The sequence below is a fragment of the Bombus terrestris genome, chromosome 2 (assembly GCF_910591885.1).
Source record: "Bombus terrestris chromosome 2, iyBomTerr1.2, whole genome shotgun sequence".
In the NCBI taxonomy this organism is placed as follows: domain Eukaryota; kingdom Metazoa; phylum Arthropoda; class Insecta; order Hymenoptera; family Apidae; genus Bombus; species Bombus terrestris.
The window spans coordinates 13,707,977-13,735,733 of NC_063270.1; the positions used below are offsets into that span (position 1 = coordinate 13,707,977).

At 44.0% G+C, this 27,757-nt stretch overlaps 3 protein-coding genes across 4 annotated transcripts; 1 reads left to right on the forward strand and 2 right to left on the reverse strand.

Moving 5' to 3' along the window:
- Window positions 1–23: 23 nt before the first annotated feature.
- Window positions 24–2,353, reverse strand: LOC110120290. The gene is made up of 3 exons (XM_020868387.2): window positions 2,273–2,353; window positions 209–702; window positions 24–123 (listed from the first exon to the last, which is right to left on the reverse strand). The coding sequence occupies exons 1-3, from the start codon at window positions 2,351–2,353 to the stop codon at window positions 24–26; spliced, it is 675 nt and encodes a 224-aa protein (XP_020724046.2).
- On the forward strand, window positions 577–3,605 carry LOC100647092. The gene is made up of 4 exons (XM_003393794.4): window positions 577–709; window positions 1,404–1,652; window positions 1,761–1,965; window positions 2,119–3,605. Exons 1-4 carry the CDS (start codon window positions 637–639, stop codon window positions 2,627–2,629), a joined length of 1,038 nt encoding a protein of 345 aa, XP_003393842.1. The 5' UTR covers window positions 577–636; the 3' UTR covers window positions 2,630–3,605.
- An 867-nt stretch (window positions 3,606–4,472) lies between these two features.
- LOC100647212 lies at window positions 4,473–26,689 on the reverse strand. 2 transcript variants are annotated; one of them, XM_003393795.4, is made up of 7 exons: window positions 25,902–26,689; window positions 24,921–25,087; window positions 21,852–23,256; window positions 7,849–8,085; window positions 6,859–7,763; window positions 6,505–6,787; window positions 4,473–6,416 (listed from the first exon to the last, which is right to left on the reverse strand). In XM_003393795.4, the coding sequence occupies exons 3-7, from the start codon at window positions 23,164–23,166 to the stop codon at window positions 6,229–6,231; spliced, it is 2,928 nt and encodes a 975-aa protein (XP_003393843.1). In that variant the 5' UTR covers window positions 23,167–23,256; window positions 24,921–25,087; window positions 25,902–26,689; the 3' UTR covers window positions 4,473–6,228. The 2 variants fall into 2 exon arrangements, with proteins under 2 accessions (XP_003393843.1, XP_048270403.1); XM_048414446.1 differs by lacking the exons at window positions 24,921–25,087; window positions 25,902–26,689 and adding an exon at window positions 23,326–23,701.
- Window positions 26,690–27,757: the final 1,068 nt, after the last annotated feature.

Here is a 27,757-nt window from a genome sequence, read left to right on the forward strand (position 1 = left end):
TAAAAATCTGATTTTTGCCATTTTTATCTGGAATTTTCACTTTTATCCATTGCTAAATCCGAAGAAACAATTCGCATCGCAACGAATGAAGGAAATCGTCGGACTGTTGAGGCGATGAAAATTCTGAAAGAAAGAAACGCAGGGAAAAAGAGATTGCTTTTACCGATGTGCTCTGAACGACATCCTGACTATACGAAAAGAAGAGCACCGTGGTTTTTGTGGATGCCCCCCAATGAGCAAACCGAGCATCGCTAGAGAGGACAGTCGCGTAAGTTCTCTTGGTACCAGGTTGCCGAAGGAGGTCACCCGGTCACCCAGATGAGGTTCTTTGCCCGTTGTTACCTCCGCACCTCGGCCAATGGCGTGGCACCTCATCGTCGCTGTGGCGAATCCTGTCGCCAGTTTTCGTGCCGACCGCCAGCCGATCACCGATCCGAGACCCGCGCCCGGCTTTGTGCCCAGATTTAAGCTGCTTCCTTGCTGGGCAGGATCTCCAGGCCTGTTCGACTCGCGAGTCCTTTTGACAGCTGCCAGTTGGTTGTTGGAGTTTCTGTCCACGAGTTTCCAGCGATAGTTCATCGCGAAAATCGACTCATCGCCCCTGTACGAATATCTGGGAAACAACTGTTGTTGGTGATGGCCGTCAGGTTCACGATTCTGGTGCTGTTGACCACCGCCGTCGCCGTGGTGTCTTCCGCTGGACTGCTCGGTGAGCAACACGGATTAGTTACGCTCTCGTGGAAACGTTTCTCGCGGTTTTTTGCAGTATCCATTGGACATTCTCCAAGCAACGAACGTCGGAAGTTCGATGTTCGTGACTGAAAATACGTAGGCCGACGTTCGTGACGCGCTGGTAAACAAAAGTTCGACGCTCGCATACCAATCACGGCCCTCTTCTGCGATAATTCGCTTTTTAACACGATAGCGCGTGCTATGTTCGGCCATTTCTCTCCATCGTCTTTACGTTTCGTTATTTCGATCGAGAACTGCTTATTTCCTGGTTTTTTTTTTTAAATTAAAGAATTCGCTGTTCCTTGTTCTACCTTCTATCGCGGATCGTAAGATGTCGGTAACTTGTCCCAGTAACGCGAGAAAGTTTGCGAGTAGAGGCATCTTTCTGACGCATGAGTGTGACGCGACACACTTTGCGATACGCGCACTTTGTTTGTCGTTTCGAGGAGAGAATGACAAAGCCTTTCGGTGGAGGAAGGTTCGACGGCTCATAGAGCGTAGAGAAATCGAAACGATGTCGACACGCGCCGAGAGAAAATTCGAGAATATCGACTGGTGGATGGAAATCGGGGACGATATTTTTCGTCAACTTTCGATCGACGACTTTCGTTTCGATCCCATTTCTCTTGTCGAGTTTCTCTGATGCGCCTTTGTATTTTTTCTCACGACAGAGACGCTACTTTCCTGGGATATTCCGGATGCCGTGGGCAGATCAACCGCGCCGCAGTCGCAATGTCTTTGTCAAACTTCCAATTGTTTGTGTTGCATCGATCTAAATCTGACGACAGCGATCGGTGGTGGTCTCGTGGTGGACGACTTGGATGGTCGGGCGTGCATCAACATCAAGCAGAAGGAGCAGAATATCTCGTTGAACCTTAGCTACGGCGATAATCCCGTACACAATGCTACCATTAAGATCGGTAATGAACGACAGAATTATTTTCTATTCTACAGTTAAATCTGACGAATATTCTTTTATTATATTTCTTCTTCCAAGAGAAATTAGTATCATTTACGACATTTTACAGTGGACGCATCCAACAGGCCAACCTGCATGAATCTTCTGTCAGATCTGGCGCAAATATGCGCGAAATTTACGTCGATTAAGCAGGCGGAAGCTGGTTACGACGGTTGCCTGGTAATCGAGCCAGCACTGCTGGGCACACCGCAAGCCACTTACCACATGGGATGCTTCAATTTCAATCAGGTGGTGCGACAGATCGAAGCCTCTGCGTGAGTACGATCTTTGAAAACTGTTTCGCGAACGATACACGAGACGCGTATCCAATTACGAGTTCGTGTCGTTTCATTCGTATTCGATCGCCATCGTAGCTCAACTACGAACGTTTTTATCGTTAATTCCTCGTAACTGGAATTTCCTCGCAGCACTATCGAAACGACGGAAGCCACTGAAACTACAGAGGACGAGGAGGATTCGTTGAACACGGAGGAATTCATAGCAGCGGTTTCAGCTAGCGCGGAACAAGGGATAGCTCTCTTCTCTCAATGGCTTGGACTTAATCTGAATCCAAAACTGAACCTGACCAACAGAAACAATCATCAAGAAGCAAACAGCCAACGTGCCATCCCATCCACAACTTCCAGGTCTGCTCGAGTTCATTGGGATCAAGAAGAGAAGAACGACGAACGATTCAAGCAACTGCTCAGTGCGCAAGACAACGTGTTGAAGGGTTCAGCTACGATTGGCCAATCGAACGGAGCTGAAACGACGTTCGTTTATTCGAAACCCTCTGAATTATTCTCGTCGGAGAAAAACTCGAACGATAGAAGGGTCGAGCAGATGGAGATCGAGCCGCAACACCTGGCCGTGGTGCCAAAGGAGTCGAGAAGAGGCGGAAGGGCATACAATATTCATCAGCACGTGAACGAGATCTGAAACGTGTTTGTTTTTCGTTCGACTCGATCGATCGAGGATTATAATTAAAACGTAGAGTTTAGGCTATCTCACACGTAGATCGTATTCTCATGACGAGTTAAGGCAGAGTTATTATCGTTGCCTCCTTTCTCTCTCGTATTTCTTTATTCCTCTTGCTTGTTTATTAATTCTCGATGAATTCGACTAACCAACGAACGACTACATTACATACTCTGCCAGATTAATCGGTGATATCGTTCGTTCATTTCGAGAAGACTGACCGCTTTCTGATCAGCTCCGTCTGAATGATCTCTCGCGATTGTGATCACCTTATTTCCTCTCTCCGCGAAGTCTCTGTTACTCGAAGTGTCGCTAATGATAACTACACGTTCGCGATTCTGCGAGGATCGCCGGATACACGACTTGTTTAGCCGTATGAAATAAACGACGACAATCCGCAATTATTAATAGGAAGAGGCGAAACAAGACCATATGTGAATCTTTTTCGAGAGAATGCAATTACGACCGCCGCAAATTCGTTTCCATTATGCCAACTATTTATTTAGTTTGGATCCCGCATAGTAAGTAGAAAACATAATAAACAGTAATATGCTGCAAGTAGTTCGTATCATCCATGCGACAACATCGAGTTGTATCTATACACATATATCGTAAAACAGATATACACACGCCATCGAGCGATGGAATTTTTTTTATATTTTTCTTTTGTCATAAAAGAGATAACCGTGCTGCCTAACACGCGTCACAGTAGATAGGCATTTTTGTCGTACGTGCGAGTTTAATAGATCATCGATTAATTGATCGTGGAAATACTGTCTTCGATCGATTGTGCTAGAATATTAGCTCGTGCTCGAATCAAATATAGCATCAGTCACTCAACAGGGTAGAAATTACGAACGTACATTTTTATAATCGTTCTCTGTAATATCGTTGACACGGATAAATTAATAAAGCCAAAAAGAAACGGTTCGATAAATTCGTCTCATTCTGTCTACGTTTGCCCAAGTCAATCTCGCAGTGAGGATTTTCAATTACAGTAACAACTACTTTATGGCGATCTGTGTATATATATATATAGCGTGTGTGTGTGTGTGTGTGGATTTGCTCTTGGTACAACTACGTATATGGATTCTCAGCTAAAGAATTTTAACTTAAGTGAAAATCTTAGTTAAGGAAGGAAGAGAACGAGAGTGACAGTATCGAAGATGAATTTTTCCACGTTAATTTCACGATTTCAGGAATGTTACGTGCCATTGCAGCTTTGTGGATCTCCATGAAGTGAATTTTGACGCGGCAAATGTGAATTGTCCAGGAATGAACGCAAAGGGATTTCGATAAGAAATGACGTCGTTTAACTACCATAATTGAGAATTATCGCTGATTGCTATGTATAGTCGTTCGTTAATTTTCATATTTACATATGTTTTCATGAGAAGGAACATTGCCGAGGCAGGAAACTGCTCGTTGTTTCTGTTTACTCAGTTTTATCGACCTCGAGTAATTTAATTGGTTATTAGATAAGTAATATTTCGCAATTTGTAAAAGATTGAAAATGAACAATGAAGATTAGAAATTGAGATTCATTGTCGCGTTTGAAGAGTGCCAATTTATCTTTTTTCATTTGTTAATTCGAACCGTTGTTTATTACTTTGAAGCTCAAGTTCGTTTAATCAAATTTGCCTTTCCAATTTATCGTTCTATCAAACATTAGTGAGTCTTTTTGCATTCGTTCTAAAATTATTAATTGCTCCACGGGCAACAAACCAGACTCAGATTCTCCAACACAGATACACAACACATTCATGGAATACATTATCGAGAAATAACATCGTCCGACAGGCGATACCTTCAAGTCCAATTTATTGATCGCTCACGTTGGCTTCATTACACTTTGAAAAATCGATATAAGAAATATATAATTATACTTATATCACCGTACAGATAGGTATATGTATGTGTATATATATATATATATTTATTTTTTTTTCTTTCTCGCTTATTTTCCCAATATCGATACCTATAATAAGATAAGAGGAAAGAGTAAAAAAGAAAAGAAAAGAATCGAAATGTTTCTGATGAAACGGAAGATATTATAGATGGACTAGATACTAATAACAATTTCTTTGCCTTAAAATAAACGTATCTCATTCGATTCGTCAAAATATATATTTCTACATACGTGTGTGTGTATATATATATATATACTATACGTGTGTGTGTAAATATATATATATATATACACACCCTAATCTATAGATATGCGTTTCTCCGTTTAACACGACTCGTTCTTCTCGTAGTAAAAATATTTTTTGGGTTTCATCTTTGGGCGATCATCGTTACTCTATGCAAAGGTAGTTAAAAAATAATTCGAACCTTGCTCGCGGCAACGTGGAAAATTGGACATCCTGTTATGCGCGTCCCTTCGATCAGGCCATTTCACAGATTGCAGCACCCCTGAACGACAAGAGCATCACTCTTCTACATTTGTTTTCCTTTAGCTTTGTTTTCTCTCAATTCGTTGATAGATCAACGTACGTTCGATGTTTCGTGCGACAGATTTCGTTCTCTCCCATGACGACTTACACGCGTTACAAAAATAAATGGTAATTTGTTAGCTACTCGAACCGGAGGACTCGGATTCTTCGCTTGTCCGCGTTCGCGCGGTTTCGCTATTTCAACATCGAGATCACTTTGAAAAAATAGACTCCGTGCGAGGATTAAAACGTGAATAAATTTTGACAAAAATACGCTCTATGCTTGTAAAAAGTTGAATACGAGAAAAAAGTAGGAAGGCTAGAGCCTTAAACAGCTGATAACGCTAATAGTAACTTCAGTGATTATTAATAGAATAATTAAACTTTATCGAGATTAGATATATTGATACATCGAATACGAGTAAATAGTACGATATTATAAGATTATACCATCTTTGATTTGTCTATAGCTCGTTGGCTATCTTCACCTCGAGACGTCTCGCTTTGCATCTTCGATCCGAAGGATCATAGGATCTTTGTTATTGGCAAAAAGTAGGAACCTCTCCCGATAAATTTACCATTGGATTTTCGAAAATACTTCCGCGGAGACAGACACGAGCTTAAGCCTCTTTCAACAGCACCGCCTTATCGGTATATCGTACATTTCTCCGGTTCACCGCTTTGAACTGCTTTCGCCGCGCGAAGCTCAAATACGCGACGAATTGGCGCCGAAATGAGTAACCGTCTCGCACTTTTTAATCGCATCGCCGTCGACACAGTGGGCCTCGAATAATAAACGCTAAAATAACAAATGCAAAATGTAATCTTCCTCGTGATATCTGCTCACGAAGCGATGCTACGCCGAACACATTCTAAAACGCACGTGCACAACCGAGATGGTTACCGAAAAATGGTGAAAAATGAGATTGGTTCGTTGTTGCGTAGGGTGAACGCAGACCCGCTCACGTCATTAACAATACCTAATAAAAGGAAAATATCTTCGCAGACATAGGCTATGGTCCTTGGAAAAGTCGGAATTCTTTGTTCGCGCGCATCCGAAGCGCTTACATACGAAACAGAAACGTAATATTTTCACACGGAATGCGATAGGAGGAGATCAACGATTCACTTGATTTGTTGACGCGGTGCCGGGCCGGCAGGTGGTAATGTCAAGGAGTCTCTTTTCTTTCTGTTGACGCGACGTCCAACGTGTAGTACCACGTCCCCAGCTTTCACGGACTTGAACTCGGCGATCGCTTCGGCGTGCGTCATACCGTGAAGAGGTTTCGAATTTATCGACAAAATTTCGTCCCCTGGAACAGGGTATTTCGTTTCATCTCGAATCAACGATAATTGCATTAAGAGGTTCAAAGAATTATGACAATTACGATAGTATCGTACCTTCTTTGACGGTTCCAAGATCAGCAGCCTGGCCATTAGGAAAAACTGTCTTCACGTAGATTCCCATATTCCCTCGAGGACTATCTGTACCGCCGACGATACTAAAACCAAGTCCTTTGTGTCCAGGACCTTTTAGAAATCTGGCTGTCAGTATCGTGAATGACGCGCCACCCTTGCCTGGCCTTGGTAGGGTGCAGAATCTCGACTCTTCACCCTCGCCAGCTTCGTCGATGTCTTCGAGTTCGGAGTCGGTATTCAGGCCTTCGTCCGTATCTTGCGTACCCTGTGAAAAGTAACAAAGAAATAACGAATGATAAACGATCGATAAAAAATCTTTTTTCGTCCTTTACTCACTTGCCAGGTCTTCAAACCGGCACCGGAGGAACTAGGAATATTAGCGACGCTTCTGCTGTTCATTCGTCTGGTTGTCTTCTTACCAGGGCTTCTATCAGCTCCCAAGCTGGACGGCCCTTCTTCTTTATTCATACACGGGGAACCAGGCCCGTTGGAGTAATTGTTCACCTGTCCACCGACTTTGAAGTCGGTCACCCTCTTTCTGGGCGTCACCCTCGGTATGTGAATCTCCTCGAACGACGAGTCAGACTGATTTCTATGCTTCGAGTTCTTTTGGAAGTGAACGTTCTCGTACGAATGATGATCCCTCGTCTCCGAGTTGCTCCTTGCCAGATGCCTGTCGGAATGGGGGGTGACGGATGGTGTCAGCTCTGACCTATGACCTCGCTGGAAACGAACATTTTCATACGAGTGATCCTGCTGTCTGCCGGCGTCACGATTCTCGGAATTGCTCCGTTGTAATATTCCCCTAGACCTCGGGCAACAACCGGGAGACGAATTGGAGTATAATACGTTCTCGTACGCGTCCTTTTGGCTATGATCGTGACTCAGTACCGGAGAATCATAAGCGCTGCTGCTCTGCGAATACGTGAACGTCTTGTTGTTGTTGGTCAATGGGCTGCTGCAATTCGGAGAATTTGGCACGCTGCCCTCTGCCAGCGTTTCGAGATTGTCGTGGAAAGGATAAGGTGGAAGGGAAGTCGGTTCGCTAGAATCGTATTCTCCGTCAAAGTTTTGACTACTCGAGGAGGTCAAGGGACTGGGCACGTAGAAATTCGACGCGTTATCCTTTTGCGAGAACACTTCCGTCACGCTCAGAGCCTTCCTCTTTCGGATGCCAGCGTTTATCTTACTGAATTTGCTTCGTAATACGTGCTGAATGTCAGCGATACCCTTGGTGGTACCTAAACAAGGCTCGAATGTTAGTTTCTATTTGAATTCGTTATTGGAATTAGTAATATTAGTAAATAGAAGGATATAAGTAATTACCTGGCAGTCTTAAGGAGCTAGTTTGTAACAATTTCTTCGGTGAACTGCCATCCTGAAGACTTTTGGCAGCAGGCGAAGACTCTCTGCTAGTCGGGCTGGACCTCACTGGTTGAATAACCCCCTGGGTCGTTCCGCCTTGTATCAGAGCCTCCTGAGGTTCCGAAGTCTCCTGAACTGAACATCTCCTTCTCAATTTCCTCCATCGTTGACTGATACTCTTGTTCCACAAATTCAGGTCTGTAATACAGCAACAAGAAAATTTCGCATGACTAGCAGCCACAGGATGCGTTATCTTCCGACGACTGGCTGCGTCGAGGCTCGTTAACGAAACAGGACGATCAAAAATTGCTACGAAAAATAGAGAAAAGAGACGGCTTCTTAATCATCGGAGTTAACGACAGGAAACACTTATCTGTTGCCTGCGCGAAGTGGAACGACCTGTCGTTATTTATCGAAGATAAACTTGAATCTTGATCGAGAAGAAACAGAGGCGTAGAAAAAAAGAAATAAAATTATATCGATAACGATAACGTTATTTTTAGAACGATCGTTACGTTACGTTTAGAACGATATGAATATTAAAAAAAAGCATCACGATCCTTTGTATCGATATCGCGTAATCGGATCTACATCGGACACTTCTAGAAATCTAAACAAGACAGCGTACGTGTGTTTTCAGAAAACTAGAAACTTCTTCAATTACAATTCAATATAGTTTCCATGTTGTCGTTGGTGAATCCACGTGACTACAAAAGACGATCGACGTTCGAGTCCTGTTCCTTTCACCGATTCCATGAAGGGTCATGCCCCTTTGATTTCCTCTTCCTCCTTGGGCGGTAGTAGCTGCAACGACCTTGGGGAAAGCACGCGCATAACCACCAACTCGTGGTTTTCTTCAACGACGGAAGAAAGTCAACGTCATGAATAATTAATCGAGATCGATGAAGAGCATGGTCGCGAGGTCACTGAGCTCAGAAGAGACGTTAAATCGACTAATTACGTTTGCAACTACGCGTCGTTTTTTCACTTCCAGGCGATCCATGCTGAACCGCAACGTGTCACGAGGACAACGTGGACAATGACGACGATGACAATAAGGACGACGACGACGACGACGACGAGAAAGAAGAGACGAACGCGCCGTTGCCCACGACGATCGTTGCTGACATACTGGGGCGTCGGTGGCGGCTGCACACGCCATTATCCGCAGTTACAGTCATCTTACAAAATGCACTTTCACTTGTCGACGTATCTGCGGATGCGCCCGGTTTTGCGAGGCCTTTTTCGTTCCGCACCGAACACCGGACGTTGCGCTTCGCGTCGTTGTGTCTTCCATAGATTACAGAGAGTATCCTCGAATCTTTCGTTCGCGTTGCAAGCGAAAATTTGTCGAGCGAAAAAATTTTCCAAGCGTTCTAATGTTTCATGTTATCCTTTTCTGGTATTCGTGCAAACTATACGCGTATACAGCTGACGATGGTACTGGAAGAGATCCAGCGTGTCGGTCGATAAAACTTCCCTCGATGTGTCATGTTTCGCTCATTCACGTCGTCCTATTTAGCAAGGTAAACCGCGCGTGAGTAACGCGCGTTATCGAAATCCTAGTTTCTCGTTCATTTTTAACGTCCTGCAGCTCAAGTAACGAGAGTCAACGTTCATTATCGGTTACGTTGTTGCGGAATGACACCCACCATCGACGGTGCGCGAAATCAATATTTTAACGGGGAAATGCTTGTGTGTACGTGGAGCGTTAATTAAAATTTGCCGACATTGACGAACTTGGTGCAAATTAGTATCGATTGCACCGAAAAGTGGGACCCGCTTTGAACAGATTGGCCGAAAAAACATCAAGGACAGAACGGAGCAAATACATTTCGCAATAGGTTGATATTGCTGATAATCTTTCTCGATCCATCGACCAAGATAAATCCGTTCTACGTTTCGACACGACAAGCCTTGTCGTCTTCCTCTTCGTGTCTTCGCCTTTACAGCAAGAACTTCGACAGCTTGCAATCCTCCGGATGTATGAGCATTTGCAACTCTAAACGAAGCAGCTCGGCGTAGAAATAACAGAAACCAATGATCAACGCCAGCATGCTATCAAGATGTCGGAGTCGAAGATCGAACGATGTGATAACAAATAGAAGATGAACGAAGCCGGAAACGCAAAAACTCGAGCGTGACCGATGTCCGAACGACGCGACGCGACGCTTGAACCAGAATTTCAAAAACCACAGAAGTCCACACTGTACGCGGTCTCGACATGAACTGAAAGACTGGAGGTTTACGGTTAGCCGTGTGCGTAAGGCATTACGTGCGTGTGCGTAACAGACTGTATACACGTGTGCAGCTTGGTACCTGTGCATACAGGGTGACGCGGAATAAAGTATCGAGCGTGTGCTTCATCCCTTGGACTTTTCGTGATACGAATTCCTTGCGTAACTTGGCAATGACTCGCCAGGCAACTCCTATTTTCCTTCAGTACGATTTCACGCGACAAACCGACAACTAGAATTCCTACCCACCATTTTTCTATGAATTCTATGAATTTTGAACGACCGCGAAGCAACGATGCACCGTGTGTACGATACTTAAGTGCAGAACATTTTTGTCCGAAATATTCTTTTCTATAAACGATGAAAAATTTCGTTTCCTTTCGAACCAGATCCAACGTCTTTATTTCGGAGTGGCACGCAGTATACGTGAACCGGTAAGTTGCAAACTTACCGCGCAACAACCGAGACAACAAGCTCGGAGAGCTATCTTATTTTATTTCATATTTCACGCATTCTCGTTCCACTTTAACCAGTCGTTTCCACGGGGTGCATGTGCGCCGTTTAATCAAAGCGTTAAGAAAGAAAACGGAGAACCACCGAACACTTTTCCGTTCACCGTATATACCGCTTATTCGTAGTCCAATTGTGTACTGATTGTGGGAACCCTTCGTCGAGTGTTGGTGAACGGTTTCTCCGTAGCAAACGTACACACGCCAGCAGCCCTGCACAGTCTGCGTATGTGTACCTATTAATGTGCATCACGGCTGCATGCACACCCTACATACAATTCTACTCGTGCGCCTCATGGTCGGGGCGGGTTGCATTATTTTCTATAATAAAGTGAATGTACGTTGTTTGTGAGAGTTGAGCCAGGAAGGTGGACACGCGCGTAGCCAGAGACGTAACTGTCCGACGCGTACAGAGTTCAATAATCTTCGTACTGACGCCAGTCCCGATCGTTCGCGAGCTTCGCAAATTGTTTTTGTAACGGTACGCGCGATTTTCTGTGTCTCGCGCGTGAAAGCGAGATGCTAGCGAGCCGCCAAATTCAAACGTTGTCGATCAAATTCTGATTCTTACCGTGCACAGGTGAGAGAACTATCGTCGGGGAAAGACAATCGACTGATTACAGTTTACAAGAACTATGTTAAAACGATGACGAACGTATATATCATCTATTGGTCAGAATTGACCTATATTCGATTCAGATCTTTTCAAACGCGAAACGGGCAACATACGCAAGTAAGACGCAATAAACACGCGTGAAAAATGAATCATTTTGTGGAATGATGCATCGAGTGATATGTGTTTTAGAAACGATATAGTGGCATAGAGTGAGGTAAAGTGATTAAAGTTTATTTGATTCATTATATATATATATATGTATAATATATTAACTTGTTAAGAGAATATATTGTAAATCTGTTTGTCATGGTAACACGAAATATGCATGCTTTCTTTAAGTAATTCCTTATTTGCATAATTCTCTCTAGAAATATTCTCAACAACTGCTGCTCAACTGCACGCGTAATAAGAAAATATACCAGGCATACACTTGAATATACACTGTATATACTTGCTTACCTGTTTCAAACTACATTTACAAGAAACGACATGCGCGTGAGCTCAAGTTGAGTGAATATTTCTCCTATGGCTCATTGTGCCTCGACTCCTTCTACGACTGTTGCTATCGTGACACAGTTTTGAATAGAAATACAGAAAGTATTTTCGTTCTGAATATTTAGCGTTACGCGTTTGCATAATTACATAAAAGAACGCAGATTTAAAAAATTGTACATTCTTATGTCTGGAAATGAATCGGCGAAATGTAAATGTCGCTAGCATTATGCGCCGCCGATCTATTGAACTTTCGTACGAATACCTGTCTTTTAAAATTCCCGATCTTTTATATGCTTCCATATCGGTCATTAAAAATGATCGATATCTTGCATCCCGTGTTTGACACAGTTGATATTAGTTCATATAAATAGAAGAGATATCAATCCGTGCTCAAAACCACTCAAACTTATAAATCGGAAAGATCCAGGAGATATATTAACAGATACTTCTGCCACACGTACGGTATATAAAACGTAAACGCAATATCTAGCGATCGATCGAAGTTTTGTCAATCTCGTACATCAAACTCGGCCGTGAGACCGCATCAACGTTTGTAGTAAATGTTATCATCGCTGTAGCGATTAGATTTCCCAAAGTAGCTGACGATCGGCGAGAGCGTAAATATTCTTCTCGTACGCGTCAACGCAGGAGGAAGACGAATAAATGCTGAAGAAGAGAGATAAGCAGGAGAGCAAGGAAAACGTAAAGATGAACAAAGAAAACAGAGAACGAAGCAAGAATGAGAGGAACGAGTAAGGTATACTCAGTCACAGTTGAAAACGCGTAGTCTAGTGCATGTGAGGAATGCGTAAACGGTAGAACCGTTTTCCGAGGGAAGAGAGAAAGAGAATGCGCTTGGAATCTCGACTACGCTCCAGAGACATTGATAAAAAGTATCGAACGTTTCGTCATCGGTTAGACGATTTTTCTGAAAAATCTTAAACATCGCACCTCCTCGTATGCAATTTCCTCTCGTTTTAGGCACATTACGATACAATTCGTTTTTAATCACTTGGCTGACGGAGTGTCTGCGAATTTCTTTTTCGATTATCTGCCCTGATTTCGTAATATCTTCGCGATTCTCGGCTTTTCGGTAGCGTTATGTACATAATTCGAATATGCATTATGCGCGCGTAGAGGGGCGCGTCATTCAAAGGCTTCCGGTCTCACCATGGGTCTCGCGAAGGAGAGGCAATTCTCGAGAGTTTGCGTATTACTGGTATTTTTGCATCGCGCAAGGCCAATGACGCGTTATAAGAGCGATGCCACTCGTCACTGATAATGGATATCGCATGCCGCACGTTCGCCGCACGTTTACTGCGTTCGCTTCATCGTATGAAACGTGTCAACGTTTGATGCGCATCATAGCAAAGCGATACTGGAAAACGTTGCGAAAATAATACGACTTTTGACTGTTTTAATCTCGGTGTATTTTCTAGTAATAAAATGTTATCTATTTATATCGACACCGAATGCTCGACCTCGATAATTCCAGATTCTTACGTAAATTGCGCTCGCCGATTTCGCGCAAAGAAGATAGATCGAACGCAGTAGGAAATAGCTCCGTTAGAAAGTTTCTTCTTAGCAGCAAAGCCATCGTTGTAAATAGAACAGCCGTGTAACCCGTGAAAGCCAATTACGCTATTATTATGCAAGTGAATGGCTTAATTTCCAAGACAAAGGTGCTCTACAATATTAAACGATCGAAATCTCTGGAAGCTTCATTTTATTAATACGGTTCGTGAATGGTTCGGAGGGAATAGTTAGAGAGAAATGGATGTTAAAATAAACGTAGCAAGAGAAATAGAAATCGATTTACATAGATATCGTAGGTGCGACACGCTGTCTCCGTTTCCATGTCACTCGTGCAACCAGTTTTGTCGACAGCGTGAATAGTTCGGAACTTGTCCGCGGAATAATCGACTAACTGTATGCAGACAATGGCTGAGGCCACTCGGCACGCATCGTTGACTCCAATTATGCAAGGAGTTCTCAACTTGCCGCCGTTACCGCGATTACGTAGCCCCGCGTTTGTCCATTATCGAACCTGTTAACGTTTTATCGTTTAAATCGATACGTTGATCGTTCATAATTCCATTCGTGTCCTTCGATCGCTTTACGATCGTAAGAATGTTCCATCACACGGTTCCATAAGTTCTTCCGCGTCATTTTCGACTTGCAACGAAACACGCGAATCGAATGGTAGAGTGCGAAGTTGAGTTCAACGCTGATTTAGTACAAGGTTTAATCATCGTGGAATTATTATTCTTTGACCTTAAGCCAAGGAGCGGCGCGAAGTTTATTCCACGTTTCGACATTAGTGAAAAAAAAAAAGTATCGTTTGCAACGGGAGATTGCACCGAACACTAATGAGAAAGTAACGATAGTCACGAAGCTTAAAAGCAGGGTAATAAAATATCCATTATTCCAGGCTCGCGTGTGCGTGTCGTAACGCATCAAAACAGCCACCACTGAAGGTAAACTTTCGTGGAAAACCGCTCTTTATCGCTGATTCCTCAACGAGATCGAGTCATAGCCACGAGGAAGTATTTTAAATAGAAATTATTTTCTCGTTTGAAAGCCGATTCTGTCAAAAATCTCGTGCTCGTTTCGATATGTTTCTATAGAACGTCACGTAGCGAACGTTCATACAACGCTCCGAATTGTAGCTTTCTATTTACTTGTTATTCGATCTTGGAATTATAAAAAGTTAATTGTACTAATTAGGAACGATGAAAACGATGAAAAGCTGCGCAATCTCTGGCGCATTCTTTTCGCACGACCGGCTGTCTGCATCGAAATGTGCATTCGAGTCGGCGTTTTTTTGGACTGGGTGAAAATCGAAAGTAGCCATTTTTGATCGAAGAACGCGTAAAAGTTGTTTCAAAGAATGTACAAATTATGTGCGGGTGCACGATGCGTGACGCAAATGCCTGGCGAATACCTCGTTCCCTGTTTCCGGACGAATTATCTCGCGACCGTTCTAGTCCCGAGCTTTCTCGCGACACCGTTACAGTCGACGCGGTAAAATATTACTTAAATATTTATGAGCAGCTCTCGAATCGAGAGTGTCGCGCGAAATGAACTAAACGAACGAGACAAAGAAGAAAGGTGAAAGAGAGACCGGTCGAAGACAGGAAGAGGAAGGGAACGAAACGGAAGAAAACGCGTTGCACGAGACTCAAGAAGTGTGGCGCATGCTGCGCGCGAGCACAATGCTTTTTAAGTGGCCGCTACGATCATGAGCGCTGTAAAACGCTGGTGTCAACGTTCGCTAACTGAAGAACAGGATCATTCGACAGGAAGTACTATCTTTTATACACCGAATTTCAATCAGACGGAACTCGACGGTTCGTAGTTCGCATCCGGTCAACGAACGATCGATAAGAACGTGTCGCTGGATACTAAACGATTGCAGTTCCAGTTAAAAAACGAATAACGGTGTTCCTGTGAATATGCGAAAGTTTCTTGAGACTTGAACGACAATTGATTATGCAAAGTCGAGACTATCGAGGAAGTATTATGCCGTAGAATGTACCTTCTTCTTGTTAAAAAATTGAAACTTTTAACGAAGAGAATTTTGAAATCAGATTGTTTAATTGGTTAGCTGGAGCGTTGCTAAATCGATTTCTATCCCTTTTTTTTTTTTCTGTTTTATATGAAACTGCATTCGTTCGAGTTCGTGTAGAAATTCGAGCAACCAAATTTTCAACTTCCTTTCACTTCGCGAGAAAGAAACCAATCATCGAGTTTTCTTTCGGACACAATACCCCGACGTTTCTTGGAGAACCGGTCGACGATGGTCAAATTTACTCTTTTGTTCCTAATGAACAAAAGATTCTCGATCCCTCGTTTACGCGGATATTCTTCCAAACGGAGCACGCGATTAAGCAATTGTCCGCTTTCCATTTTGCACACCGGGAGATGTGTTATTACTCGTTGCGTGACTCTAAAAGATTCTATATTTTTAGCGAAATCGCCCTCTTCGCTGTTGTCAATTGTTGCAACAGACGAACTGTCACGCGAGACTCTTGTCTCTGACACGCCGTGTCTCTTCCCTATGGGCATCTTATTGGCTGCCTTCTTGGAATTTCGTCAATTAAGCTCCGCGTCGCTGCAGGAATACGCTATAAGTAATAATTTCAGGGTTGACGGTCGCTGAGAATTGAATTACTCTATTACCATGGCAATTTGTTGGCCTATGGTGTAATTCGACATGTGACGTCAGTCGAATCACCATGTCACGTGGGACGTGAACTGTGTTTGCTCGAACAAAGAACCCGTTGATGTTTCTTTAAAACACGGAAATCGATCGATGAAACTCTGAACGCGATAACGATGAGGGCTCACGAGGGCGGAGCGACGAGATTGAAGAACGAAGCGAGTTCTCTCGGATTCTCACGTACAACGTTTCTTCTAGCATTCGTTCGAATATCCGCGATGAAATCTTTCTAATACTTTTTGTGGAATTATAATAGATATATCGAAACTTTCGATCATTTACGGTCTCAGCTACGTTCAACATATTATCGTAAACAATTTGTATTTAATATATCAAACTCCTTAGCCACAAAATATTTCCTCGCCTATATTAAAATAACTACATTTGGTAATAAGGTAACTATATCCATACGACGTTATTTCATGACGAACTATGTCATCATACCCAATAGGATCGTTTATTTGACATATTACTTGAAGTATTTCGCCTTAACACGGTTAAAAGATTAAATTGGAACACTGTTCGTATGTTGTGCGTAGCTACAATATCTATTTACATTGATATATTTCCTTCAGATTGAGTTTTAGATAATGTAATAGAATCTGTTTCAAGTACAGTAAATACCGATAAATAGTCAATTTCGAGGACTATGTATCAATGACAAAATCGTAAAATCTTGATTTATACGATACCAGATAGTTCACGACAGGTTCAAGTATTTATTTGTCTGTTTCTGTTTTAGATCAGATTCCAAAGTCCTGCATAGAAGGGAAAAATAAATCCAGTCGAAGTACAAGTAGATAAATTAACATCACGTCACGTGCCATCACTCTGTAGCTTATTATGTTTATCTCGTGTGTTAGTCACACGGTGAAGCGAACTCCCCTCTTTCAAAATAAAATGAAAAGAATTACGTAATTCATACTCGTTTCATACGCGATTTAAACGGAGTTAGAATGACAATTTTTCACGCTGGTGGCATACACCGCGACGTAGACATCGTAGCATAACACGACCCATACATTTTTTCCACGATAACGTCTCTTTCCTATGGAATAAAACGAGATAAGCAGGCGCCTGTTGGTGAAACGCTATTCTGCTTCGATTCGATGTCAGTCGCCTTCACAACGACCAACGCGCATTTAATTTCTCAACGAACAATGGCTACTTTTTCTATCTTCCGGCGTCGTTCCATTTTCTCCGTGAATCATATACGGTAATCAAGCATGCAAGTAATTTTCTGCGAGTACGATCTTTCGTCTGATATTTCGGTTACATAAATCGTGCGAATTTTTATACGGAAATCGTTTCGATTTTCCAAAAAGTCAAAAGATGAAAATTCAGACTAAAAGAAGGAGCGATTTTTAACGTTAAGGTTCATGCTCTGTTAAATGGAGAACGTTCGCACAAAGCGTACATTCGATCGATTAGCTTGACATTATCGCACTCGAGTATAAATAGCGGTAAACGAGGGTTTACTATCTTCCGAATGAGCGAACAAAAGTCAGCGATTTCTCTGAAATCGCCGCAGATTCTTGATTCAAGCGAGACGTCTAAATTCGAAACAGATTGCCTTCGTAGAAACCGAAAACGCGCAGGTTTCTTCGAAAATGTTCGAAAAGCAATTTCCCGTGTTTCCCGAGCTGCAATAAGTCATGTTCGGACAGAGAAGGCCGAGCGTGAGAAAACTTCCCCGAATAATGGAGCACAGTCGCCGAACGAACCTCGCACACTCGTGCGTCAGCAAACGCGCTCTCTCGCTCGCTCTCGTATAGTTTGAGTGCTTGTAATTAAGTGCATAACGAGGCTTGTTTACACCGAGTCGGGTCCTCGTAATCTTCAGAGCCGCTTAGTCTGCCGTTTTAATCGGACTCTTCTCGGAACGGAATTTATGGCACGCCCAATGCTGCACTTACGTATATACAATAGCGAGTCGTTGGCATGTTCGCGCAACAGAGCCATCGATGAAATATATTTCCAGTCTATTTCAAGTAGTTGCAAACTATTCGAAATTGTTAGCAACGCGAAACGTACAAAACGAATATTATATTTCGTTCAATGTTTGACGAAGTTGTATATAAATTAAATGTATGAAATTCTATCAACGCTTTATTAATAAAGCGTTTCAGCCTAATTATAGAAATAAGTAGAAGCAGAAACGAGTAACATAATTTTATTAATATAACGATTATTTCATACTTACGACCGAACAGATTTGATCTTATCATCGTACCGGAAAATCGTTAGAAAGTATACTAACGTAAGAATGAAAAACGACTGAGATAAAAATCAGTGGGGTGTACGGTATACAGTGATCCACTGTGTCATCCATGATTAAACGATCAGAATGTAAAGTAAATGCAAAATGCAAAAACATCAATTTGCCAAATGGAACGTAACGTGTTCTCGTAAATAGCCAACTCCTAGAACACGCCGCATCTCGTAAAAGTTTTGACATTTTAAGCTTGGGTTATTCCAATCAGCGTACAGTTTTAGCATTCGTAGCAACTGAGTAAAGAGAAAAAAATTCGCCGGACAAAAGAGCGAACCGGCGTAGTCGAGGCGTCTCGCGGAACGGGTAAACGCGGTTGAACGCGCCGGGGTGAAAATGTCAGGCATTTACCACGGAGTTCGACACAGATTTCTCTCACCTTTCGGAGCGGGATGCCCTTCCTTCATTGAACAACGATCGAACAACAAATATCGGTTCCTGAGAAAACACGAAGCGTACCGGCAAGAACACGGGAATTCTTATCGATCTGTTTCGAACCACGTTGTTTCGTGCCAATTTACTCCGAGTGTCACTTCAATTGGATGACAACGAACATCGCGACACGAATACCGATAGAGAAAAACGCACGTGAAACGTACAAATATCATCTAGGTCAGTTCAAAACGAAGACACGGTTACGCGGTCGCGGTTTAACCGTGTCTGTTATAAAAATGTTGGCGTTATTGCACGATGCACGAGATTATCGCACCGGTGCACGATACCTTACGTAAGCTCGTCAAATTTCACCGAAAGGTTAAGCGTTCGCTCGCTGAAGTCGCTCTACCGAAGACACGGCCGCGTTACCATGCTTATCGAAGAAGAGATCTCTCACCTTTGTTGTCGCAGACGTCACAGAGCACCATCTCCGGAGGTAACAGACTCGCGTGTGCATCCGACCGCGTGATCGCGTCTGCACTGAACAACTTGGCACGCCCGGAGGACGCTGGTCGGCACGTCGACGACAGGCCGGAATGGGACGAAGAGGAATACGACGAGAAACGGCGTGCGCGTATCGACCAAGTTCGATAATGTGTAACCGGCCTCGTTGGAGGAACGCGTGTGGTTGGTACTCGATCCCCAACACGTAGAACTCACAACACGATTAAGAAACGACACGGTTAAACGAGAGGCAAAATAAAAGAATGTTTAGACGAGCATGCATCGATGGTCGCTCGATACGAAACCGCAAAGGATACTTGAACAAGAACGGAAGTAATACTTAGAAAGACGAAGAACGAAGGAAGGGGAAAAACGAGATAAAATGAGGCAGATGGTAAATGAGAAGATACTGATACGCACGAACAACGTGAATTGTATCGATTTGATCGGCGTTAAAAAATGCTAGCGGTTTGACAGCTAGATTTGCACTGAGGAGCGCAACATCGGCCCATACGTTGGACTTACGGTAACATTGATGGGTCTGCCGTGCTGGTTGATGGAGGGGCGAGGGGAAGAACCCTGCATTTCATTGTACGCACACCATGGGCCACCATGGAGGGGCAGGAAGGACGCTAGATCAATATTAGGGCGTAGACTCAAGGGCAAGGGCCGTTACCGCCTCTATATACACCCATGCGTGGGTTTGTCTTGTGCAGTTAGAATGCCTGAGCATTTCGAGCGCATCAGCTAGCCACATCATCGATGCGCACCGATCGATCGGTTCGTCTATAGAATCTTTATCGAATGCGCGGCCTATTGTTCTCTCCAGATATCTACCGTTCTTCCGGTCGGCGATCGCCGCAAGGATGATTTGTAATCTGCTCACGGCGATTGATGGTCAGCAGGCGTGCTTTTTGCATTACGTTCCATTTGCCTTGCGTTTCGTTTACCTTGAGTTCAGTCACCGTCTCTATGGACTCGTCAGAAATTCCGCAAGTTGTTGGAACGAAATCGAAAGAACCCTTAAAAAGGGGAAATCGCAAGAGTTCGTTCGACGATTCATAGGACGAACGTTTCGTAAACGTTTATCGCTTCCCGCGTCCCTCGCGATTATGACGCAAGATTACATGTACGCAAGAGCCGTCGAGTCGGCACAACTTTTTGCGTAATCATTTTTATAAAGCCAGACAAGACGAGGTAAATACCGATGTGTACAACAAGGTTTGCGGGTAAAAGCGTTGCTCGGCGAGGCAATCAAATCGATCGCGTGTCATTGGACTTTTAATAGATTCACAGGCTCCTTTAACGTATACGTGTAAGCATACTGCGCACGTTCATTTCTGAAATTTCATTCGCGTGAATGCGCACCAGAAATTCGTTAATTTGGTAAATGTGCAATCATGTTCGACCTGAATGACGTATGGAATTAAGGAATTGCGAAAAAGTATTTAACACGACACGCAAAAATGATGTGTTACTTACTCGTTTATTTTTAACGTCACGATAATTCTGTAATTTATCGAGTATATCTTACGAAACGGCAAAAGAAACCAAAGTTGTTTAGATTTTAGACCTCCTCGAAAAGTTTCCTTTTTCTCCCGAAAGGCGAGCATCGCTAAACCTAATCCGTTTCCCATCGAGTTTTACGAGCAAGTCCGAAATTGTAACACGATAAAGTATTTTCCTGGAAAAACGTCAGAACCTGCCTCTTTTCCCGTGCGTGTAAGCATAGACAAAGTAAATCCACGTGTACAGAAGATAACCGACAGATAAGGATCATCGTGCATCGAAAGGAAAAAAGCAAACGGTCGGTTGCCGCGCGAGACTTTCATCACGGAATCGAAGTAAATGGCTTGTACGAGAATCGATGCCAGAGAGAAATTAGACGCATGGTGGATTTGTGCCGTGAGAATCGAGGAAACAACCTCTAATCATTGGTAAAACGATCGCACGACATACCAAAAACGTTGCACGTCACGATCAGCCTTTGGGATAGTCAAATTTGAAATTTTTCAGAGTGTGCTCCTCTTGTTTCGCGATGAATTACACGGAGAAACGATCAGCCGATAAAGTGGAACAGCGCTAGAAAGCTCGAACGGTCGTCGTTCTCGAGTTGTGCTACAAAAGTGAAGAATCTGGCGTGTCTGTTCATCCTAGCTAAATCCATATGTTGGGACATATGTTATTAGGGATACGCTACCCTGACCTGCACTAGCAACAAGAGCGAGAAAGGGTCCCCACAAACATCTAAAAATAGGGGTGCCCCGAGCTAAGGGATTAATGGCTGGTTGTAATTTTAAACTTCGGCAAACGTTGCTAATGCAATCTGCCGTTATATGAAACGTACCCTTTAAGCAACGCAAGGAGGTGACCAAAGGGGATTATCAAAATGACCAACAGATATTTCAATGAATCTCACTTAACGTTGACATCGGGTTCGTGTGCATTCATTGATATTATACACGAACTCGAATGCTCTTTTAAGGACTGTCAAGGGAAATTTTCGACGAGACGAGTGAAATGATAAAATTTAAAGTTGTTATGGATTTGAGCATCGATTATCGTCGATTTTCGAAAGCCGAGTCTCTCTATCGTAAAGTATCTTTGACGCGTTGTATTGGTATTCCGAAGGAGTCAAATATCTCATTTATCCATTGACAACAATAAACTTTTGCTTCTCGGGTACCTGAAGTTATAGCTAATTTACAATGTGAGCAAACATCGACTCGCTCACCCTTTCGCTGATCCTCGCTGTCCGAGTGGAGTTCAACATCGTGTAGCCTCATCGATTGCACGAACCCTCGCCAATGACTTCGCGACCTTCTTCTCTCGTGCAAGTCCAATTTCAGATCTGCCAGTTGCTGGTCAGACTCTTTCAACAGACCGTCCAGGATGTCCGGTCTATCGAGCTCCTTCGCTTTGATCTTGGAATCTCCCGTGGCACTAGCGACATTCGAACGATCGTCGTCATTCGACGATGCTTCGATTTCTTTCTCCGTGGTGGTGATATTCTTCGAATCCTCTGGAACGATATCGTTCGTCACGGTATTGTCGGCAGCAGTGACATTCACGTGCGTGTCGCTGCTACGCCTATTTTTTGACTCTTTTCTTCGTCGAACCGGAGGTCGTGGATGTACTTCCTCGGACACTGCGAGGCTTTTTCCTTTCTCTGGTTGCTTGGAATCCACGCTATTCTTTTGCGATACTTTACTCGACGCCCTGCCGTTAACTTCCTTGCCTGCTCTCAGGTTCGACGCGTTTCTCGGGTTATTGTACCGATCCTTCAATGATTCCCGGTTACTTCGAGACGCCTCCAACAGTTTCTGTGCGAGTAATCTCGTTTTATTAATTTCCGTCCCGGCCTTCCTCTCGAGTTTTTCGATCTCGTGTCTTTTTTCGAACTTCTTCTCGTTGGAGCATTTCACCCCGGTCCTCGGGGAGCCATCAGGAGTTTGAAACATCTGTTGTATCTTGAAGATATCCGATCGAATTTTCGCCGAGCTTGAAAGCTCCGTCTTCTTGTTGGACGGGGAAGATTTCGTTTCGTTCTTCGTCGTCACTCTGGGACACCTTTGAGCCGGTGGCGTGTTCCTCAGTCTCTCTAAATCTTTCAAATCGGCCAACATAGAACTCTGCGTTCTGGCCGATCTACTGGAACCGTCGATGGCGATGGTTCTCGGTCGATCTTTCTCCGTTCGACCGATTTTTTCCATCGGTATCAGTGCCGGATCGACGAACACCGTGTCTCGTATCTGACTGATGTTTCGTAGCCTTGGCGCGCCGACCTTAACACCGGTCGTCCTCATAATGACCTTCTGCATGGACTCGATGTCCCTTTCACGAGCCAAACGTCTTTCATCGATCAATTTAGCTCGATGAACGTCGATTGCTGGCACAAACGGACCGTGATATATCGGACTATTAACGGAGGAAGCTGCTCGTAAATTGGACACAGGATTATTTGGCCTGCTGGTTCTCAGCGGTGACATCCTGACCAGCTTCGGTGCATCCCTGGGATCGTCGGTCTGCAAACTGCCTCTGTATACCATCGTTCTCGCTGGTTCCGCTTCTGCAAATCAGTTACCAGCGTCCACTTTTTACGATCATCGTTAAGTCATCCTCGCGTATGTGCCTCCATCCTGAAAAACAAAGATTCGGTGTATTAATGGACGCTCGCTGTCTGAGGAAACGTGTGTTTTATTATCTACTTAAACGCATATTTGAAGCGACAGGCACGAAGATCGTAGATCACCGTCTTCCGTTCCAACAGGGGGGAGGGGAACCATCGAGCTACGTGAATCTTCGAGTTCATTTCTGTTCTTCGGATTCACACGAGCGGACAGATAAGTTACAGAAAAAAAACATCGGCTGTATCGAACGGTAACGTCAGTTTATTGTCGTAGAATTCCGCAATTTTCTCTGTCTTTCCATTAATCGAATCGTACAAGATCGATCGGATAATTCGAATAGAAATCGATCGACCGTTTCCGACGACAGCGAATCCCGTAATCTTTTCCAGCCGATTAGCTTCGCGTAACTGTTAATCGACGTAAATTATAATCAGTAGAGTCGGTTGTGCGCCACGAAGGCTCCGTGTCTAAGAAGTCAGTGGGTGTCACCATGTAGGCAGTGACCCGGCCATCTTGCGACACGTACGACATCGACATGTAGGTGTAGCGCGCTAATACGACAGTCCGCGGCCGTTTCAACGCGTCTATCTACCTGTATTTTAATCGTTCTTAACTCACTGCATTCTAATTACGCGAGATGGGTTGTCGGGGGTGACAGTGGACGATCGTGCGGCCGTAAATGGACGCCGAGATCGATCACACGGAACGACTGTTACGTTCGTTCGTTCCATTAGGATCGATCGTGTATATCGCTTTGTCTGGAATGCTTCGGTCGGTTAGCAATTGTTATGCCGCGAATATCTCCGTTCGCTCGCGATCCGTTATTTAACGCTTTGGATTTTGTCTCGCTGGAAGGGTCGAGCATCGATTATTCATTGATTTTTAAACGTATCTCTAGGTCTTTGCGATGCAACGAATTCCTAAACCTTTCGCGACCTCACGCGTCGCATTCGTATGTTTTTTGCGATTGAAACGAAGTCCATCGTTAGGCTAGTCAGTCTCGTTACTCGACGTTGACGTCAACTTGATTGTAAATGATATCGTTTCTTTAGTTTCTTCGTGTACATTCGAAACACCATGCGTTACCACGTACAAGTTTTTTGCGGTTTCCGATCGAAGAAAAGAAGCTGCGCCTCTACTGCGATGCACACGCGTTACTTCATGGATGTTGCGTGGCTCGATGAAATAACGAGACTCTGCCGACGTTGATCAGCTTCTGTGGTTTCTATTCCATGTGAGAGAAATCGTCGTTTTCAGAGATCCATCCTTCTGCTTCCACGCGAAAAATTTCTTCCGTCTAGAACGAACAGTTTCACGAAACGCGTCACGCGGCACCGGCCTTCTCTACATATTTCGATCGGTATGCAAACGCGCTACTTGTTGAATCTGCAATTTTGTTCACGGTAACTTATTACGACCGCTTTTGCCTGTCTATCCGTCAATTAGTCATGGTAGACGAAATACGGCTGAAAAATATTCTCGTACTATTTTTCCTTAGCCGCGAGTTTTCCGAATCGAGGTCTAATCTAAAGTGCCCGGAAAATGTTTATCGATAAGCTGTCAGATCGACAGAACAAGCTTTATCTCCGCTTCCGCTACGATTGTACGACGGTCGTGTATGAAGTAAAGCCGTTCGAACGCAAAACAAAAGAGAATCAACGTAATTTACGTACCATTTCCTCCGTGGACAGCGTTTTACGACGCAAGGATGCTCGTTACGCGTACGGATGTCTTCGATATCTCGACTTGGTTACACGGAATGTTTTCGTCGTCCTGCTTCGTCCTACAATTCTAACGATAGAAATTGTTCTACGCTCTCGTAGCCGGCCTCTCGTTAACTCTGTAATAAAAAGGTTCATGCATTTTCCATTAAAAGAACGTCACGCTTTATTTCTCCCCGGCGCACACATCCGCTCCCTTTCTCTCCTCCCTTCTCGTTTCCCTTTGTCGCCGCGTTTCGTCGACCTTTCCCTGAGATTTTTAGCTTCGCGAAGCTATTCACCAAGCATCTTGGAAAGTGCAAAGGCGGAAACGGCGCGATATTTATTTCCCGTCGTACGGTTCGCCAGTGTTACGTAACGTTTTCCTACGATTTCTAACGTTTTTCATTGTCAATTAAAGATTAATTGGCCGTATATCGAGTAAACCGGCTCCGCAGCTCGAATAGAACGTAATTGCATGCTTGTTTTCAATAACCCTTCGTGCTTTCCTTGGTTTATCATGGAACAGAGATCAGAGCTCTGTATACATATTTATGTTGAGAACTTAGCGGATCCGCTTCCTTCGACTAGTGACAGCCATCCACGGTAAACTAGACCGATCTCATGTAAGAGGATGAGAACCGACCAGCATGCCAGGAAATATTCTATTTTTACGCGTTTGCCGTTGATAAAGTTTCAAGGCTTCCTCTTGCCAGTGTATAAATATTGGCCACCTTTGTATTACTCTAAGAGACGAGTTTACAACGCGAATTACGAAGCCGTAAACCGTGTTTCGCGTGACTATCGGGTTGGAAAAATGCGTCTTAGTATTTTGCAAGAGCAAAGCGATTCAACATCGATTATCTATATCATTTTACACGGACTGTCGTTTTTCACGACTCTTACGCGATTTTAAAACTGAAGCAACCGCGTCGATCTTCAAATCAAACTCACCCAAATGTTTCGATCCCACGGAGAAACAGCTGCATCGTACGTGCACCCTCGATCGGTCGCTTTTTTCCTCCTTTTTTTCTTTATCTTTATTTCTTTTTTTGTTTCTCCAAGTAGCAGACTCGATTATCCACGGGAGCCTAACGCGAAGCGTAGCGCGTATCAGGAATAATTTTCACATTATCGCGTCGTAACAACTGGCACGGAACCGTCCATGGTACCGAAGCGGCGTCCACACGCGGTTCTAATTCTCCGCGCCGAAAACAAACACTTTCTAGAACGAGACTTGCTCGTGCACGTGATCGTGGTTAAAGCTGGGCTGTTGGAGCGCATCCGCGCGCGTTTTCCTCTTCTCCGCAGCCGGATACGATTCCGGAGTCACTGCAGTCGAATGGCGTCGCGTGGAAACGTTAGCAACGGCAGTACCAAGTTGTTTCGTGCCGTAAGGAGCACTGAATGGGTTTGCCAGCGACGAAACATAATCGCGTTTACGGCACAGCTGTAGGTACACCACTCTTTTCCTTTCCTTTCCATGCGAGCCAGTGAAGTACCGGAGGATCCCCACTACGTGCACGCGTACAGCACGAGCGTACACCCACGCGACACCCGGTATACGATCCGTGGGTAGACACGGTTAACATTGAAGAGGAAAGGAGAAGCCAGATGCCCACCAACTGTCAAATTTTCTTGCTCGTTCGTTTGGAATGCGCAAAGTCCTCGTTCGCTCGTTCGTTTGTCGAGTCTCGGTCGATGCATTCTTCGTCCCACCGACGATAATAATCACCTACGCTCGTTATGCGTAGGTATATTAATGTAATTAAGCGTAAATGGTAAGAAGCGACGTTCTTAAGATACAACGATGATCCCGATTCGAAGACGAACGCAATGTTGAGGAATCCCACGCGGTCGTCGATCCATGCATACGTCGTTGTTTAATCGTTGGCAATTTCTATCTATATGTTTCAGTAGTCGTAATCGTGGTGACGTTGGATATTATCGGTGAATTAATGGTTTCCAAGCGGCAATGAGCCAATGTAACGCGCTAATAACCACCCACGGTCTCGAACGTAGTAACGAACTCCTCGGTAGTCGCAACACCGGATTTACGAGACAAACGGATCGGCACGTTCCTTGGTTACCAGTATCTCAGATAAAGTTGTTCTCCGGGTAAACGTCGCTATTAGCGGTCGCGTTTGTTTGAGCAACTTCTCTGGAAGATCGACGACTTACGTATATTCATCGTTCGGCTGCACGATAACCGCGTCAACGATACATCTAACGCGTCAACTTGCGAAAGGCTAAATCTTAATTCCATTTTCTTCGTTGGCATCGTGCTTTCATTCTAGTTACAATAGACAGCGCGAATACTTACGCCACCGAAACGCTCTATGTATACAATATACGTATACAGCTTCATTTCTCCGCGGAACTTTCTGCGAAGCATACCAGTCACCGTGCATCATTGTTCCCCCTTTGACAATAGTCATTATCGGCGAGCATTATTGTTTCCTGGTTCGCAATCGTTTTTTTTTTTTTATTACTATTATTATCATTGTTAACGTCGGCTAGAAGTTGCATAGTCTAAAGTCTAGACGGCATGCGACGTGATAATAATGGCATTCTGGACAAGCCCAGAGATGACACAACCTGCCAACAATGACTGCCACGTGCACCGAGACTAAACAGCAAATAGATTCTCTTTAAAATGGGATACTGTTGATCGCCGATTGCGATCGATCGATCGATCGATCGTTTCACGGTGCAGCGCATTTAAATCGCTGGATTCGAGGTCGTCTGGTCTGTGAGCGCAGGTCTGCAATCCGGATAGGCTCGCACGGTGCAGCGACGCCGAACGTCTA

Coding starts and splice junctions, on each gene's coding strand:
- LOC100647092 (XM_003393794.4), top strand. CDS start 637: ATGGCCGTCAGGTTCACGATTCTGGTGCTGTTGACCACCGCCGTCGCC. Junction 1,653..1,760: donor CAATGCTACCATTAAGATCG/GTAATGAACGAC, acceptor GACATTTTACAG/TGGACGCATCCAACAGGCCA. Junction 1,966..2,118: donor CGACAGATCGAAGCCTCTGC/GTGAGTACGATC, acceptor ATTTCCTCGCAG/CACTATCGAAACGACGGAAG.
- LOC110120290 (XM_020868387.2), bottom strand. CDS start 2,353: ATGAACTCGAGCAGACCTGGAAGTTGTGGATGGGATGGCACGTTGGCT. Junction 703..2,272: donor TGATTGTTTCTGTTGGTCAG/GTTCAGTTTTGG, acceptor CTCACCGAGCAG/TCCAGCGGAAGACACCACGG. Junction 124..208: donor GGGCATCCACAAAAACCACG/GTGCTCTTCTTT, acceptor TCTTTCTTTCAG/AATTTTCATCGCCTCAACAG.
- LOC100647212 (XM_003393795.4), bottom strand. CDS start 23,166: ATGGTATACAGAGGCAGTTTGCAGACCGACGATCCCAGGGATGCACCG. Junction 8,086..21,851: donor CAGCGAGGATCAGCGAAAGG/GTGAGCGAGTCG, acceptor GCTGTATTACAG/ACCTGAATTTGTGGAACAAG. Junction 6,417..6,504: donor TCTTGGAACCGTCAAAGAAG/GTACGATACTAT, acceptor ACCCTGTTCCAG/GGGACGAAATTTTGTCGATA.